General features: G+C 47.3%; 1 protein-coding gene across 1 annotated transcript in view; it reads left to right on the top strand.

Moving 5' to 3' along the window:
• The first annotated feature begins 995 nt into the window (after nt 1-995).
• E2f7 (E2F transcription factor 7) overlaps nt 996-18738 on the top strand; it is a 44229-nt gene continuing 26486 nt past the window's right edge. The window contains exons 1-4 of the mRNA XM_006974449.4: nt 996-1282; nt 1931-2023; nt 8944-9222; nt 16115-16283. Coding sequence (XP_006974511.3) covers nt 1931-2023; nt 8944-9222; nt 16115-16283 — 541 coding nt within the window. The 5' untranslated portion in view covers nt 996-1282. The remainder of the gene's footprint in view (nt 1283-1930; nt 2024-8943; nt 9223-16114; nt 16284-18738) is intronic.

Raw genomic sequence — 18738 nt, forward strand, 5'->3', positions numbered from 1 at the left:
AGAAACAAGTGACTTTAAGAAACGCTCTGTATTTACGTAAGTGGTCGAAACTGGATACTAGATGTGGGAACTCTTTAAAGGATCTTATCCATTTTTCCTGCAAACCCAAAACAGTTCTTAAAGATGAGTTTCTCAAGGGGGTGTGTGTGGTTGAAACAGCCACCTTTCCTTATGTTCGTATTTTAAATAAGAAACCAGGGAAGTGAAACATCTTCATACAGATCAGCAGTATTCCAAAGCTATCCTTGACCGTTTTCCCCTCCCCAAAAGCTAGTCTTGACAAGAAACTAATAACACTCCCTGGACCATGTGTCCGTTAAATGCTCTGAGAAAGAAACACCACGAAACCTTTTCCAAACGCCCTTTATGGGGGTTGGCTTCCAGGGTTGTTCCCAGGGCTAACGGGCGTACCATCTGCTCCCAGCCCAGGTGGTTAGCCAGGGTTCACGTGTCACCACCGGGCCCCGGGGTGCTAGGTGGGGAGCCGCCCTGGCAGGTCCGGGCAACTCCTCTGCCGCAGGTTGCCGGGGGCAGGGCGGCGGCCCCAGCATCCAAGCGGGTGCGGATCGTTTCTCCCACCCCCACGAGCTCCCCGCGCTCCCACATGCCCAGACCCCCCTCCTCCACCCCGGGGGCTCCATCTGCTAACGCGGGAGGACCGACCGGGCACCGATCGGGTCGGTCGGTGTCCCACAACAAAAGGACGCCCCGCGGAGAGCGCGCCTGGCCCGCGCCGCCCCGCCCCGGGTTCCCGCGTCCGCGCCCGCGTCCCCGCGGGAACCGCTCCCGCGCCACCGCCTCCAGGTACCCGGAAGGGGGAGGGGGCCGAGGCGACAACAATCCGGCGGCGGGCGGCGGGCGGGCGGGCCCGAAGCCGGGGCGGGGCGGGGGGGAAAGGCGCGGCGCCGAGCGCCAAGACAGCGAGGGGCGGGGCTCCGGGCCGGTGCCGCCGCGCCATTGGTCGGCGCCGCCCCTCCGGCCGCCGCTCATTGGCCAGTGCTCAAATTCAGTCTCAAGGCGCCAGAGGAGGTGTTTTAGCGGGGAGACGGCGATCCCGGGCTAGAGCTTCGCGAAGGCGGGGGAGGAGACGCTGTCGCCCTGCGGACCGACGGACGGACGGACGGCCGGGCGGGGCGGTCGCTGCTGGCTGGAGGAGCCCCGGGGATCTGCGAGCCTGCCCCATGCCGCCAGCCCGCCGCTGAGATCTACACGCCCTGCCCGCGCACCGGTGCGGCTGCGGGTGTCCCCCCGGGAGACGGAAAGCCTCCATCGCGCGGCGGCAGTAAGGAAGCGTGCAGCGCCCCCGGATAAGGGAGGCGGGAATAGGGGAGAAGGGTTACCCGCCGCGGCTCCCATCCCACCGTCCCCGGGTCCGAGTGCCCTGGCGGTTATGCGGGCTACAGCCCTGGGTGAAAGAGACCGGTCCCCTCCCCAAGATTGGAGCTGGGGAGGGGTTCCATGGGAAGATTTCAGCTCGGGGTGTGCTTTAGACGCCTGGGGAGAGGCTGCGTGTGCATCCCAGACGGGTTGGTCTTGAGATCGGGTTTCAGCCTACCCCCTAGCTCAAACCCACTCAAAGCTGAATTCCTCCCACTTTGCGCCAAAATTAACTGACCTGGGAGACCCTGTAACTTTCTGACATTTGCCTAACACCCCCCCTTGCTCGGTAACAATCCTTGCCTGTTGGTTTTTGTAAAGAGTTAGTGGTTTGTTTGGTGAGTTTTTCTTCTTCCCAGATTTTCAGTGACTCCTAAGTATATTTTAAGTGTTTGTGCATGTGAGTTTTAATGAGGATCGGAGGATGTCTGCGTTCCTGGAAGTTCCCAGGAATGCTCCAGGGAAGGGGAAGTTGATGTTCGCAAGTGGCATTTTTGTTGTTGGAGGGGGGAATCGATGTAACGTCGTTTGCTGATGTAATTGTGTGTTCCAGATGGAGGTGAATTGTTTAACACTAAAAGACTTGATCAGCCCCAGGCAGGCCAGACTAGATTTTGCCGTTGAAGATGCAGAAAATGCACAAAAGGTAAGCACATATACATACCTAAATCTCTAACGTATTTTACATGGTGATGCTTAGCTTTCATCTTATATACAGCAAAGTTTTGGTGACCATTATAGAAGGAGGTTTCAAAGAACCATTGTCTCAGTCCTACTCCTAGCCATTAGTGTTGGAACCAGCTCCCGAAGTCAAAGACACACCAGATGAAGCCATCAGTTTGTAATGCTTAGTGTTGTCAAGGGCAGTTTAGCTAATGCTTCGCAGAAATTAGAAATATTAGTTCCCTGGAACAGACTTTTGTAGTTACAAATACCAGATTTAATGTCAAAATGCTGAGAAATGCCGAGTTCGTCCTATTGAATCCAATACAGAGGTTCTCCCAAGAGTACAGTCTCTGACTAACATACAAGGCCAACGTGACTGACCCTCCCCAGCTGCTCTGAATAGTTTACAGCCCTTCTGCTTCTTGTATGCTGAGCCACGCTCTTCCTTTATGTTCTTCTGTGTGTTTTCAACACGTTCCCAACTAAAGGGGCCATAGCAATGTCGACACTGTCACCTTGGCCTGCACCAGCACAGGTGTGCAAATCAGTGGGTGTCCTGCTGAAAAGATATAGCAGTGCAATCTGAGCACTGTGTAGGCAAAAGCAAATAGCTACAACAAGCCAGTTTTAGAAACCTCAAATATAAATATATAGTAGCAACTTCCTTGGGCATTGAACCTCTCTGGACTCCAGGTGTTAGTTTCAGGCTAGTGTCAACAATGAACCTGCCTGGTGGCAAAGAACATGCCTTTATATGATATTTTTTGTTAGAGGGGAGAGATACATACCAAAACATGGTTTTAAAATTACCTAAGAATATGACCTTATGAGTATATTCAAAATTTTGGTTTGGGGAGTTTTCTGTTTTCCTTTGAAATTTGGATGGTTCTGCCTAGAAAGAGTGTGTGTGTGTGTGTGTGTGTGTGTGTGTGTGTGTGTGTGTGTGTGTGTGTGATGTATAAAGTCTGCCAAGTCAGTACTCCATTTCTCTTTCTGGTCAATGATTTACCAATTATCTTCCCCAAAGGTTGATCATTCCCTCCCTCCCTCCCTCCATCCCCGTTTGCCTTAATCAGTGTTGTTGAGGTTTCTCAGGGGGGTGCAGAGAAACCCAAATGACTCAATAGATTGGGACAGTGGTTAAGATATTTGAACTAGAATGAATAAGCAGGGGGCTGGCTCAGAGAGGGGGCAAGAGATGAGAACAGAGTGGTTTTGTGGGGACATGGGGGGAGGAGCGGCCCTTTGTCCTCTCCCCATGGTAAACCCAGGGTAAAGAGGTTTCCTAAGGATGGTGGGAACATGGGGTTTATAGTCACAGAGACCCGAGTTCGATTTCCTGCTCCGACATTAACTAGCTATATAACCCCAAATAAACATATTTTTAAGGTTTTTCAGCAAATATTTGTGTTCCAAAGGCTAGAGATGGGGAGGTTAATATCCCCTAACCTTTCTTAGTCCATTGGTTGCCTCTGTAAAGTGGAGCCGTGAATAACACCTCACCCATTGGGTTTTTGTGAAGTGCCTAGCTGTATACATTCTTCATGTTGTACTGAATCAAAATGACAGTCCAATCATAACTTGCCCTTTGGTTACCTGAGAGGCTTTCAGAGACCCAGATGGAAAAGTAGCCAACTATATTACACTCTCAGAATAGAGGAAGAAATACATGACAGACATTGGAAAGCTTCCGGGGGAGGTAGGATTTGGGTTAAGCCTTACTGGGTAAGGAAAGTCAACCTACACCAAAAGATTCAGTGAAAGGAACATTCCAGACAAAAGCAACAAGATTTGGGCCTCTGAGAACTCCAGAGTGGCCAGAAGCCAGGGAGGCAAAGCTATTCCTTCTGAAGATGCCTCTGGAGGAGAATCACTGGATCCCACGTCCTTTAGAGGACCTCTTTCTTGACGCACATCGGTCCAGAGCTGCATGTACTGTATGATGCATGCATGTACTGTATGATGCACGCATCTCCTGAGCACCCTCAGAGAAACTTATTTTGAAAAAAAAAAAAGAAGAACTTTTTAACATTACCACCCAACCTTACTGTTCTTGGTTATGGTGTAATAAACAGACTGACCAATCCTGATTGATATCAAAAGTAGGAAATGGACAGTTTGGGGCAGAGAGGTGAGTGCTTAGGATGGAGCTGTTAAGAGGACTTGATGAAATTGCTGGTGCATGCATTGGGCTTGGAGGGAATGCACGCTACTGCTCTGGAATGTGAGAGGAGGGGAAGCCAGTAGGGAAGCAGAAGCATGCTGGACCTGATGGTGCATGCCTGTAATTCAGCACTCTAGAGGCTGAGGCAGGAGAATTGTGAGGCTAGATTAACAGGCTGATACCACCCTGAGTTTCCATGTGTGTTCTTTGGGAAGTCGCCAAGGAAGCCGGTGGGTTCAGCTTGGCATATGCCTGTGCCCTTGTGATATGCAGACAGTTAGCAGCTGGCAGCGGGCAGCTGATTGGCTGGTTTTAGAATTCTTGACAGGTGATGGATGATGGCCTTGGAACCAAGCTTGGAACCGTGAGCATATAGTTCGACTTTGAAGCCGTGTATATGAGATTGGGTGAACCCGTCCAGAGAGTGAAGAGAGCTGGGGGTCTGGATATGGACTCTTGCGGTTTGTAAGAGTAGAAACAGGAACCCAATGAAGGAGACTGAGAAGGTGAAGTCAGAAGTAAAGAGAGCTAAGACATAATAGTGTCTCGGAAGCTCATGTCCAGATTTTATGGCGCCAAGAATCACTGCCAACCTTACCACCTTGATGGGGGAAGCAAGATGGGCAACCAAGAGGTGACCCGAGGGAACATCATGGATTGGGACAGACTAATGGTTGGGGAACCTCCTGGAAGGTGACCAGAGGAAGGTCTCAATGTGGCTTGCTCTTTCTAGAAAGTGTGTTCTGGCAGAAAAGAGAGTTGATGGCCAGGAGCCAGGGGACACTTCCTAACATGGAGTCTTTGCAGTGAGCCTTTAACAGTAGGCGGGTTTCCACAGACGGAGCTCTGTTTACGGTGTTAGAGAGAAGGCGATGTTCCGTGGAAGGCCTTGGGTGTAACGGAGGGCAGGTTTGAAGAAAGCCAATGGGACAATGTGTGAGCTGTGTATGAAGAGGCGGTAGAGACAAGATAAGTCAGACACCATAAGGGTCTTACAAAGCTGGTGGTCATATATGTGACATAAGGTTGCATAATCAAAGCTATATCGAGACATAAGCAAGTTGAGAACCAAGGCCTTTTAGCTTCCAAGCCTTTTCTATGGCAATATATAGATAGCATGCTCCCCCATGGCCCTAGTACTGGTCCTTATTAATTATAATGGTGAACACTTTGCAAAGCATTTCCCAGATGGCAGGGTTTTGCTTTATTGTCTGAGCTGATACTCAGCGCGGCGCGGTGGCAGATAAACCCAGGTTTGTTCCCTCCTTTATATCTGAGGGCTGTGAGACCATTTTATGACTCGCGTTTCTCTGGATTCTCTGACCGAAGTGGTGTCCAAGATGTTGCAGATCCGATTTCCTTGCAAGCGGATCTCACGTGAGTGTGGTGTGCAGGAGACTTGTGGGTGCCTAGGATTGTAGCAGAGGAAGGAAGAGAGTGGAAAGGAGCGGAATTAGACAGAGGAAGAAACGGAGCTGCCCTTGAGTCTCGATGGAATCCTGAGGTTACACAGTAAGGAATTCAAGGTGGCCCTGTTGAGTTGTCCTGAGCCGGTGAGGAGACCAGAGCTTTGCCTGCTGGTGGGACTTTCACCAGTCACTGGGTTCGGTGTTGGCCTCCCAGGAAGGGGTGTGGTTTCGGGGTTCATGGTCCCTCTGGAGCCAAAGCGATCCAGCCAAGGGCGTGTACTGTTGGCATGGCTTCCAACAGCTGGGAGATTGACTCATTCATTCCTGAAGAGACCTGGGCGCATCGAGTGTCTGCTATGCCAATGGGCACATTACTAGAAAGTCTTGGCGATTAGTCCGGACCCTGTGTTTTGTGTATGTATGGAAACATGGAACCAAGCGGAAGGAATAACCGGGTCTGTACCTATTCCAGTCCCTTTTGCTCTGCCTCTCACACAGTCTCTGGGAGGCAGTACAGACAGGTGGCACCGTGGGTGAAGAGATCATAGCTGACTTTCTTGCCTATCCTGGGACCTCACCGCGCAATTTGTGCGCCATTTTAAATTTTGACGTAAAGGTGTTGTCTGAGTTAGGGTTTCTATTGCTGCGACAAAACCATAACCAAGAAGCAAGTCAGGGGAGAAAGGGTTTGCTTGGTTTACACTTTACCATCGCTGTTCCTTATTGCAGGAAGTCAGGACAGGAACTCAAACAGAGCAGGATCCTGGAGGCAGAAGCTGATGCTGAGGCCATGGAGGAATGCCGCTTACTGGCTTGTTTCCTCATGGCTTGTTCAGCCTGCCTTGTTATAGAACCCAGGACCATCAGCCCAGGGATGAGACAACCCACAATGGGCTGGGCCCTCCCATGTCAATCATTAATTAAGAAAACGCCTTACAGCTAGATCTTGTGGGAGCATTTTCTCAGTTGAGGTTTCCGCCTTTCAATTGACTAGTTCAAGTTGACGTGAGACCATCCAGCACAGGTGTCCTATAGTCCTAACCCAACCACATTTCCTAACTTCGCTCTCACTCTCTCAAATAAACCATACATTTTTTTTTAAAACGTATCTAACTGAAGAAATGATTCATTCTGAATTGCTCCCTCACCACAGAGAAACTTAAGAGACTCATTCCTGTGTGGACATGTACCCTGGGAACAGAAGGGAGAGAGAGTCTGTCTGCTCAGAAGCCTGGGACACACCTTGTGCCTTGAGGGTACCTTTTGGCAAGACATCATGTTCATTCAACACCTGTAATGGGCAAGGCATCAAGTGAATATGACACGTGGAACTGGCCTCCACAAGGGCAGGCTCATTGTAGAGACAAGACATCCATCCAGGAAGCTGAAGACCTTGTAATCTAATACAGCGCAGCATGCTGTATTGTATTAGCGCTAAGAGCCAGGGCAAATGGGAGAGAATGGGAAAGGGGAAAAGGTAATAGCTAAGTTATATCGGGTGTTCACCATGCACTCGTGAACTAGTCTGGACCCTTGAGGTTGGCGTTTTCATGAGCTTCGTTTTTTCAGTTGAGTAAATGGGAATACAGTAAGGGGAGGAGGAACTTGCCCGCTGGCCTGAGATCCTGCATGTTCAACCACTCCCTCATACTGCCTTTTCCAGTTCTACTGGGTCCCTCCCCCGGAACTTAGGAAAAGGTAGTTTCCTTCGACTTGGCGCCCAGAACGATGCACTCAGCTGCCTTTGGCGTGCTCTGGGGCTGCTGTGTGTGACGTCAGGCCACTGACTTCACCTCTATACCCGAGGTTATATAAACTGGAACAAACAACATTAGCACTGCCCAAGAATTAGCTTAGGGATCGAGACGAGTCCAGGAAACAGGGTGTGACGTGTATCAAGCAATCCTTTCCCTGGAGGCTTCACCTGTAGTCATCGTCAGGATGGCTCCCCAGCGGGGGCTTGTTACCAGACCTGAGCAACGCTCTCCCAGGATTGTTGCTTCCTGGTGCTGAGGTGTGAGACCTCATCACCTCCACCACTCCACCACATTACAGAACAATGGAGTGTCACCGTAGCTAGCTAGCTGGCGGCTTCTGCTGACCCAGCGGACAGACGTTGGTTGGCCTGTGACCACAAACACTCATTACTCCTGGTTGTGGGCCTCCTTACAGAACGGGACTGTTTTAACCACTGATCAGCCAGGACTGGAGCTTACAGTAGCTGTAGGGGAATAAATACACGTGCAGGAAAAGTGTGAGATGTCGAACCTTCCTCCTTTGTCATCCCGTGAGTCTCTGTTGACAGGAAGAGAATCCTACCAGAGGAAGAGAAAGCTCTTTCTGGTTTTCAATGGGAGAACACTTGAACCCTTTCTAATAGTTGTCTGAGGCAGGATACGTGAAGTATATGGTGTGGGAACTGGTGCCGCTTCACAAACTATTTCAAGACTGCAAAAGTTGAAAAGCAAAACCTTGACCCTTAAAAACCTTTCTTAGCAATTGGATCCCTCCTTTGGGGTGTCTAAGCTACTGACCTGTTGGAGGTCTCACTTGTGGCAGAGGCGGTAGGCTGATTTAAGTAACGAGCTCAAATGGTAAATCATGTCTGCTGGAATTCCGGGCGTGGCGACGCACACCTTTAATCCCAGCACTCGGGAGGCAGAGCCAGGCAGATCTCTGTGAGTTTGAAGCCAGCCTGGTCTACAGAGTGAGTTCCAGGACAGGCTCCAAAGCTACACAGAGAAACCCTGTCTCAAAAACCATTTAAAAAAAAAGTCCTATGAGGTAAAGGTGGCTTAGCAATGTGCAGAACTCAGGAAACACAAAACAAGCAAATAACTAGTCCCTCGCTGTGAATGGTTAGAGAACATACAGCTCTCGGGTTAGCTGACGCTGGTATTTTGCTGGCTTCTGTCCCTTTAACCTGTCCCGTTGCTGGTGGCTTTTGAACACTGAACTACACAGGGGTAGCTAGCTGTTCTCGACTGGGCTTTGAAAAACATGGCGCTGAGGAGCAAAAAAAGTCTCAACTGGCCTTCCTCGTTCCCAACTATTATGAGCGTCTGTTGGTGACAGATAGATTTGTGACTTCTCATACCGACACTTCATGAAAAATTTGTGTAAAAGGAGCAGCAGATATAATGGAATGTCTCCATGGAGGCACTGTTCCATGCTCATGGAGCTCTCCAGTTTTCGTTTATCCAGTCCGGATTCTTTCCACCCTTGAACGTATGTTTTGGATTTCCAAGTCCGGGTGGAACGAACTCTACCCTTAGCTGGCGCCTGCCCTTTCCTAACCTCGCTCACAGTTCTCTTTTCTTTAAATAGGAAAATATATTTGTTGATCGATCCAGGATGACCCCAAAGACTCCGATGAAAAACGAACCGATTGATCTGTCCAAGCAGAGAATCTTTACCCCAGAAAGAAGTCCCATTACTCCAGTGAAGCCGGTCGACCGGCAACAGCAGGTGGAACCATGGACGCCCACGGCCAACCTCAAGATGCTCATCAGCGCCGCCAGCCCAGACATAAGAGACCGGGAGAAGAAAAAGGAGCTGTTCAGACCCATTGAGAATAAAGAGGATGCGTTTGTGAGCTCCCTGCAGGTAACTAGCCATGCTCGTAGGACTTTCTGAGACTTCAAAGATTTACCAGATTATTAAAAAGAAATAGGATGCCTGTCCAGTCAAACCCAGTGCTAATTAAACATGGCATCATTTTGTTAACAGCTGAATTTTCACTTAGATTCTTATTTTTCATAATTAATTTCTTTCCTCCCTTAACCAGACCTCATTTTAAAAATAATGTATTAGTAATTTGATTCAATAAAGAAACTTGGTTTTTTTGTTTTTTGTTTTAAGCACTGCTGTGAATTTTTAATTTCAATAATTTTGACTGGGGAAGTTTTATTATTCTGTTTGATAGTTTGTGACTTTATCAAGTTAGGCCAATTTAATGTAAAATTCTTTAATTTTATCTGCTTGGGTTTTTTGTTGGGAGAATTCTTTTTTATTTTATTGTTGGTTGATTGGTTGGGTGTGGGGTTTTTGTTGGGGGAGAGTGTGTGTGTGTGTGTGTGTGTGTGTGTGTGTGTGTGTGTGTGTGTGTGTGTGTACAAGTGTATGTGTGCGTGTGCATATGTATTTCTGCTGTTGTAGCCACTTTTCTGTGGCTGTGAAGAGACATCATGACCAAGGTAACTTTTATAGAAGAAAGCATGTGATTGGAGGCTCGCTCACAGTTTCAGAGATTCAGTCCATTATCATCATGGTGGGGGACATGGCAGTGTACTCGACTCGGGAGAAGTAACTGAGAGCTACTGGCCTGCTGATTTGCTGGCCTAGAGGGAGACACTGGACCTGGCGTGGGCTTCTGAAGCCTCAGAACCTACCCGCAGAGACACACAACAAGGCCACACCTCCTAATCCTTTTCAAACAGTGCCACTCCCTGATGACTAAGCATTCAGGTATATGAGGCTGTGTCCGTTCTTACTTCAAACCACCGCAGCTGCTAGTGATTCAACCCGGGGCTTTATACACAGTAGGCAAGCCCTCTGCCACCAAGCCACATGCCTAGTTCCCAATCAACGTGGAAGGCTCTTAGGCCGCCCTTAAATTGCATGCCGCACAAAGATGTGGAGCTGCTCAATAAACAGCGTATTCATACTGTTTTTAAAAGACTTAACCGTCAGTTGTTTTCCCTCCCACCAACCTTTTTCTGGGACCTCCCAAGAAAAATCACTTCCAGATTAGAGTCTTCTTAACTATTTTTTCCCCTTTTTGGAGTATTTTTTTTAAGCTGTAAAATTTGCCAAAATATAGAAATTGGGAAAAAAGAGAGAGAGAGAGAGAGAGAGAGAGAGAGAGAGAGAGAGAGAGAGAGAGAGAGAGAGAGGTCACAACTTACAACTTGAAGCTAACAGAGCAAAATGAATTTAATCTATCACATGTGCCACCACCCACCACACATGCCACTGTCTACCACACATGCCACTACCATGGTAGAGATCCCTCTGTGTAGCTAAATGCAAATCCTGCAGTTAGAGAGCCGTTCCTTTGCGCTTAATGCCAGAAAGTCTCCATCACTCCTCTTATATGTCTGGTCTTTTCCTTGGCCTCCTTTCCATATTTTATTTGGTTTGGAAACCACAGGAGGCCCGGCTTCAGCGACCATGAACTCAGATCGCAAGTGAGTGTGGCTAAGTGCATTAGCTTCCGGGTCCAGAAAGTGGGGGTCATGATGCTCCCTGCTCTGGTTTCCCTGGGGTCTGCTCTTGGTCTGTTTCAGGCATACCCAAATATTTGTTGTTCCTTTTTTTTTTTTCTATTGATTAAAATACAGAAAGTGAAAGTCACCCAATGAGAGATGTTAATAATCTGTAACAAAGTATTGATACCTTCCTCTGGTAGGACTACTTATTTTAGATGTCCCTAAAACAGTTTTATTTCTGGTTTCCTAACCAGACTTCATAAGATTTTAACTGATCCATTACTATAAAGGTTCATGACTTTAAGTGCCTAAAATGTGAATGGCCATAAATGCAGGCTTTTTAGTATCATTGATAAGACTGTCTTATCACATAACATACCTTTAGTATATGATACCTTTAAGACTCAGGAGGCTTCCTCCCTTCCCTAAGCACAGGGCAGTATGAATTTATATCAAATAATGATGCTGAATTTACCATCCTCTTGCCATTTTTAAGTCACTCTATTATATATGTATAAGTATGTGCTCTTATAGATTGTTGTTTGGGCTGTTCCTGTTCTGTTGGGGTTTCAAGCTTTGTAAAGTTGAAGCTATTATAGTTATTCGCTCATCTTGGGTTTGTTTTTTGTTTTTGTTTGTTTATTTTTAAAGACGGGGTCTCACTATATAGCTCTGGTTGTCCTGGAACTCACTCTGTAGACCAGGCTAGCTTCCAGCTCATAGAGATCCGTCTGCCTCTGCCTCCCAAGTGCTGAGATTAAAGTCATGTGTTACTACTCCTGGCTGGGTTTGCTGTCTCCGCCAGCACAGTCTCAAGAATCAGTCATGGTTTTTCACAGTTACAGCTCTGCTTTCATTACAATGCAGTGAACACCGTGACTAACTCATCTCTCCTGGCTGTAGCCACTGAGGTGGTTTGCAGCTTGGGCACGATACAAATATACAGCTTTGTTCGTATCTCCTAGTGTGCATGACTAGCATTTCCTACAGCCGTGGTTCTCAAACTACTATCTGGCAACCTCTTTGTTCCTAACGGATCTTTTCAGAGGGCTTTTTTTTTTTTTAATGTGTATCTGCTTGTCTCTATGTGTATCACATTCATGCAGTACCCACGGGGGCCAGAAGAGGCATCAGATCCCCTGGATAATACTAAGATGTCTGCCTATTAAACTCCCATTCTCTTCTACACTGAAACTTGAGTGATTAAAAGTTGTGGACATTGAGCCGGGCGGTGGTGGCGCATGCCTTTAATCCCAGCACTCGGGAGGCAGAGCCAGGCGGATCGCTGTGAGTTCAAGGCCAGCCTGGGCTACCAAGTGAGCTCCAGGAAAGGCGCAAAACTACGCAGAGAAACCCTGTCTCGAAAAACCAAAAAAAAAAAAAAAAGTTGTGGACATTGTAACACATTAATACAAAAACGAGCATAGACTCCAGTTTTCTGTGACTCCAGTGCTAAAGAGATTTGAAACAATATGTAAGCCCTGACCTTCTCTCAACAGTGTAGCTATCTCGGTTTATTTTCTACTGTGTTAAATATAGACAATAGATAGCTAGATAAAACTCACACCAGCCACTGCCTTGAATCCCAGCACTTGGGAGGCAGAGGCAGGCAGATCTCTGTGAGTTCAAGGCCAGCCTGTCTACAGAGCAAGTTCCAGGAAAGCCAGGATTACAGAGGAAAAAAAAAAAAAATGTGTCTCAAACAGAAAAAAAAAAAAAAAAAGACTCAGAAAGCTCTCTGGGGTCCTCAGTAATTTTAGGAACATAAAGTGATCTTGTGGGTGCAAAGTTTGAGGATGACTGTGTTCACCATTAGCAGAGGTGCTGTCCTTGGCTGTGCACACAGTCACAGGCTGGTGGGTGCCATCTTGCTTCCCAAGCACCTGCCTGTCTCCACTAGGCATGTGAAACCCTGATGACCCATGTCTCTGAAACTTGTCCCTTGTCCCTCTGTCAAGTTACTGGGTGCCTTGTGTCTTTCTGTGGCTCCTAAGAGTAAGCTTCTTTGCATGTGACTGCTGGCCGCCCTGGTTTTTCCTCTTCTCTTCCATGCCTGTCTGTGTGTGTCGGTTTGTAGTGGGTTGTCTTTTTCTCTCTCATAGTGATTTCTAGGAGATGGTTGTATATTCCTGACACTAAACTGTCATCAATGACTTGTGCTACTTATATTACATATATCTTGGTTCAGCTGGTATTTGTTTTTTTTTCCCCCTTTCTGTTGGTTCTCAGCTCACAAAGCTCGTAAGTTTAAGACGGTTCTGTGGATAAACCTTTTCTTCTTTTTTTAAGATTTTTTTTTTTTTTTTTTGGTTTTTTCGAGACACGGTTTCTCTGTGTAGCTTTGCGCCTTTCCTGGAACTCACTTGGTAGCCCAGGCTGGCCTCGAACTCACAGAGATCCACCTGGCCGGCTTTTTTTAAGATTTTTTTCATTCTAATTTTTTTTTTTTTCACTTATATGTGTGCCTGCTTCTCTGTTCATGCACCACGTGCGAGCAGATGCCCATGGAGACCAGAAGGGGGCCTCGCATCCCCTGGAAGTGAAGTTAAAATGGTTCTGAGCTGCCCCGTGGATGCTAGGAACCAAATCTGGGTCCTCTGCAAAATTAGCCAATGCTCTTAACCACTGATTCCCATCTCTCTGATCCCTAAAATCTCCCTTTTGCGGGCGGTCTTTTGGGGACTGGAGAGATGATTCAGTGCTTAAGGACACTTGCTCTTGCCAATGATATGAGTTCCCAGCATCCACATGGTGGCTCACAACCCTCTGGAACTCTTAGTTCCAGAAGGTTCCAGGGCCCTCTCCTGGCCTCTGTGGGCAATGCACATGTACACATAAGAAAATAAATAACTATGGATGATCTTTTTGTATCTCTTTAATCTTTCTCTAGTGTAAGGTTAGAATCTTATTCTCCTACATTTTCTTTACTATAATTTGCTTTCTATAAGTCTTGAGTCCAGCCGGGCAGTGGTGGCGCACGCCTTTAATCCCAGCACTCTGGGAGGCAGAGGCAGGTAGATCTCTGTGAGTTCGAGGCCAGCCTGGTCTACAAAGCGAGTTCCAGGAAAGGCGCAAAGCTACACAGAGAAACCCTGTCTCGAAAAAAAAAAAAAAAAAAAAGTCTTCAGTCCTTTTGGGATTGTTTTTCAAATGTAATGTAAGTTAAGAACACAGCTTTTGGTGTCTATATGTTTTGTTGTGTGTACATTTTTCAGGAGCTCTCTCTCTTCCAGTTGGCAATGTGGTATCTGTCTTGTCAAAGTTCCATGTATGTGCGAGCCTTTGCCCATTTGCCTGCTTGAGACCAGCAGGCAAAGTCCAGCTTCACCATATTCTTAAGATGTGTAAACTGTTCCTGACCTTTTCTTCCGTGTATGCTTCCGATTGGCTGTTTGCTTTTGCTTTTCAGACAAAGTGTCACTAGGTAAACCCGGCTGGCCTGGACCTCTCTGTAGACCAGGCTGGCCTCAAACTCAAGGTGATCTGCCTGACTGCCTCCTGAGTGCTAGGGTTAAAGACCTGCGCCACCACCGCCTGGCTCTAGATTTGGGTTTTAATAGGAATCATTTGACTGTTTTGATTGGAAAAGTATTAACCTCTCTATGGTGCCGAGCCTCCTATCCATGAAAATGGCACGCGTCACCAATTGTAAGTGCTCTCTAAGACAGTCCTTTTCAACTTTCCTAAAGGCTGTGGCCCTCATGTTATGGTGACCCCCAACCATAAAATGATTTTTGTTATGTGGGGTGTTTACCCACCAGCCCCACAGCTCCCCAGAGTTTTCTTGAGTTCGAGCAGCAGGAAATATTAGATAGAAGGATTTAGATTGTGGAGATAAACAGATAGAAAATACAGGATAGTCTCGAAAGGGCCTGGAACCTATTCCAACAGGCCCTGACTGTCTCTGCCCCAAGAGTATTTATAGAGACGCCAGGGGGTGGAGCAAAAGACTTCCTCCCCCAGCACAGTCAAGTGCAGACCATCTCAGACACCTGCACTCAGGCCCGTGGTCCTGATCATCCTCTATGGGGACCTGCTGGGTAAAGCCACGAGGGACCTGAAAACAAGCTCCCACACTCCTAAAAACCATATCATTCTCATTGCTTCTATAAATATTGTCTTTTCCACTTATTTCTCTTGCTGTATAGGCATACAGCTTGGGTTTAAAATATCACTTCTTGTATTCAACTGTCTTGCTAATTCCTCTTATTTTTGTAAAATTTTTTTTGAGTGAACCCTCATATCCTTTTCAGAACGAAAAGGTTTTGTTTGTGCTTTTCAGTCCTTGCTTCAATTTCTTCTTTCTTTTTTTTTTTTTTTTTTTTTTTTTTTGAGACAGGGTTTCTCTGTGTAGCTTTGCGCCTTTCCTGGAGCTCACTTGGTAGCCCAGGCTGGCCTCGAACTCACAGAGATCCGCCTGGCTCTGCCTCCCGAGTGCTGGGATTAAAGGCGTGCGCCACCAACGCCCGGCCTCAATTTCTTCTTTCTTGTCCCAACATATGACTAGGATTTCCTGCATAACACAGAAGAGGGCCAGTGACAAGGGCATCCTGGTCTTAAGGGAATACTTCCAAGGTTTCTCAGCTAGCCAGACATTAGCTTTTGTATTTTCATGAATGTGCAACATGCGATTTACCAACAGCTTTTTCTCGATCTATTGAGATAATCTTACCACCCTTCTCCTTTGGGTCTGTCTATTGAAAAGCCTTTGCTTTCCCCTGGAGACCTGTTTAAATGTGGGTAGAGACAAGAACGCTACCTGAAATATACTCAGAACAAAAAGTTCTGAACAAAAAAAGAATTTGACTCATTGGCCTTGGTGGGGTTTCACCAAGATTTGGTCCATCTTGGAATATGTGACAGTTTAACAGGTCACTGTAGCTCATGTTCACAGTCACCCAGAATCTGGAAAAGCAGATTTTGATGCAGCGGGTCCAGGATGAGACCTGAGATGTGACTACATTTCCAGCAATTGCCTGCCGCTGCCGCCGCTACTGCCTGGTCCACTCACCTATGAGGGGCAAGGGTGGAACGACCTGCCCAGGACGGACGTTAACTGTTTTACGTAACCATGAGTTGTAACCATGAGCCTGGTGTTGTGAGCAAAAAACCAGCTTAGTCCAGAGAAGATAATAGGGAAAGCGTTAAGAAAATAAGACTAGAAGTTGTTTGCTCTGGCATCTTGAATGGTGTGGATTGGGACCACTTTGCCAACAGCTTCCTAACATCCGAAACTAAGGTGGTAACCATGGCATCTTCCCCCCTCCCTTCTGTCGGCCCCTCTGTAGCTCGATGTCGTTGGTGATGGTACTGTGGACGACTACGAAAAGCAAAGGCCAAGCAGAAAACAGAAGAGTTTAGGACTGCTGTGCCAGAAGTTTCTAGCTCGCTATCCAAGTTACCCGCTGTCGACTGAGAAAACCACCATCTCCCTAGATGAAGTCGCCGTCAGCCTCGGTATGTGTCGTCCGATTAACCGGAGACCTGCCGTCTGTGACGGTGGGACGCGGGGCCACCTTGGGTGGGCCAGAGGCATCCGGTAAACGTCCTTTATTAACAGAGGGCGGGGGCAGGGGAGCGGGCAGAGCTGCCTCCATCACCACCAAATCTCCCTTCCTTGTGCACAGAGTTCAAGGAAGCCTAGACCCACAGGGCCAGACGGGAACTCCAGGGGTTTCAATCCTAATATTGCTGGGTGGGCCTGTAGCTCAGGGTAGAGAATTTGTTGCGCATGTACAAAGTGGGTTTAACCACGAATACCATGCATAACACCATACCCAAAGAAAATGTGTTTAATTGCAAAAGGTAATAAGTTTATACGTACATTACAGATTAATCTCATTTTAAATTCGTATGTGGAATCTAAAAATCTAAGCTGGGTCTGATGGCGCATACCTATAATCCCATTACTTGTGACATGTGAGTGGGAGGACTGTAAATTTGGGGCCAGCCTAGGGTACACAGTGAGACCCTGTCTCATAAAGAAAATTGCAGCTATCTTGCTCCTTATTTTTAATAATGCTTCGAAGAGTTTGGAGCTAGTGTTCTTTCCTGTGTAAAGCAAAAAAAAAAAAATGGAGAGCAAGAGCATGATGCCTGAAGTCCTGTGCCATCTTCGCAGCGAGCCCTGTCAGAACAGAAAACGCACATCTGGACAGAACTCACACAGCTAAGCTCCCTAACAAAGAAGAATGCATATGTTCACGTGGCAGGAGCGTGTATAATGTATGATACCCGCACAGCTGCAAATTCGCCTACAGTTGCTTTGGATGAGAGACCCCTAGTGGTCAGGGGCTGTATTTCAGGATAATTCAATTGTTGACAGTCCTTTTAAATAGAAATCCACGCTAATCTGGAGGTATACAGGGGTACATGTATCCACTTATATAAAGGGACACGTTCCATGTGGGGGAGTATTTGAAGGGATAAGCTAAATGAATGTTAATAGTTTGTGTTTCATAGCTGTCTGTCTTCCATAACCCAGAGAAACATGCCAGAATAGTGGGCCATCAGTCTGAGTTACTTGAGCTGATAGCTGAAAATGTTCTGGCTGTTGGAAACTGAGGCAGTGGGTTCTGATGGACAGAATATGGGCGAGGCTTTGGGTCAGACAGGGCCCAGCTCTGAACTTCCCCAGCTTGTAAGGACTTTGAGAAGTTACGAACCTTTCTTGTCTGTAACATAAACGGCAGAGACAACACAGAGTTGAGCTGATGCCACTAATGTGCTTAACTTGGTCCTGGCAGGGATCATGAAAACAGTCCTGCAGAAAATGAGGGTTAACTACCAGATCATCCGGTGTCCTCATTAGGGTCCATGAAGTCTCCCCCCGGCCCCCACGCCCCTGCCATGTATTCAGCTTCCATATGGAGGTTCAGAACTGGTGTTAGAGCAGAATACAAAGATGCAATGTTTGGGGGGAACTTACAGTCCCAGGGAGGACGAAAGAGGGGATGACCCGCAAATCACGCCACGTTATAGCTTCTTGGAGCCGAACTCCAGAGATTTTCACTCACAGCAGCCTCCCAATGCCCCATGACGACACAGACCTGCTAAGTAAAATGTGTTACCATCTCTTCTCATGTGAGGTTGACAGTGTCTCTCCCTAGAAGCTGTTTTCCTCGGTGATCATCTCCTGGCCTTGAATCCGAAACCCTTGCTCCCTAATTAAAAGACCGCCATTTATGCAAAGATGTGCAGAGTTTCAAAGTGTTTTTTCCAGAGTCTGCGTGATGCAGATTTGACTCTGGTGTTAATGAGTAAGCATTAAAGACTTGGGAGTAACTTCAGTAAATAGAAAACAGAACCGCTTTTGATTCTTTTTTTCCCCCTTTGGTTTTTTTCAAGACAGGGTTTTTTGTTTTTCTGTGTAGCGTTGGTGCCTTTTCTGGATCTCGCTCTGTAGACCAGGATGACCTTGAATTCACAGAGTTCTGACTGGCTCTGCCTCCCAAGTGCTGGGATTAAAGGCGTGCGCCACCGCCGCGCGGCGCAGCATTTGATTCTTATTCTGAGCTGTGTGTGGTTCTCACTCCTAGGGAAGGAGACTTAAGAAAAAAATAGTAATCATTAAGTCCTTGTGTGGACAACTAGGACCATGAGGAGAATTAATAAGACCACTACTTCCATACAAAAACAAAAGAAGGCAGGATGCCCTGGAAAACCTTCCCCCTCAGCAAGCCCCAGAGGAGCCTAGAGGTCTTGAGACCTGTGAATGGGACTTTAGGAGCCCCGCCCCCTAAACAGCAAAACTTGGGCATGATTGAAATGATGAGTGGTTAAGCCGGCCAGGGGCCGCCACATTTTGGTGTTTACCAGAACAGCCTATCAAGTGCTCATTGGCACATCCTGTCTTCCCCTTCAGCGCAGTCCGGATCTCCGATCCTTTTCCCTCGCGACGCCTGGCCACTAG

Source organism: Peromyscus maniculatus, chromosome 18 (genome assembly GCF_049852395.1).
Source record: "Peromyscus maniculatus bairdii isolate BWxNUB_F1_BW_parent chromosome 18, HU_Pman_BW_mat_3.1, whole genome shotgun sequence".
NCBI lineage: Eukaryota > Metazoa > Chordata > Mammalia > Rodentia > Cricetidae > Peromyscus > Peromyscus maniculatus.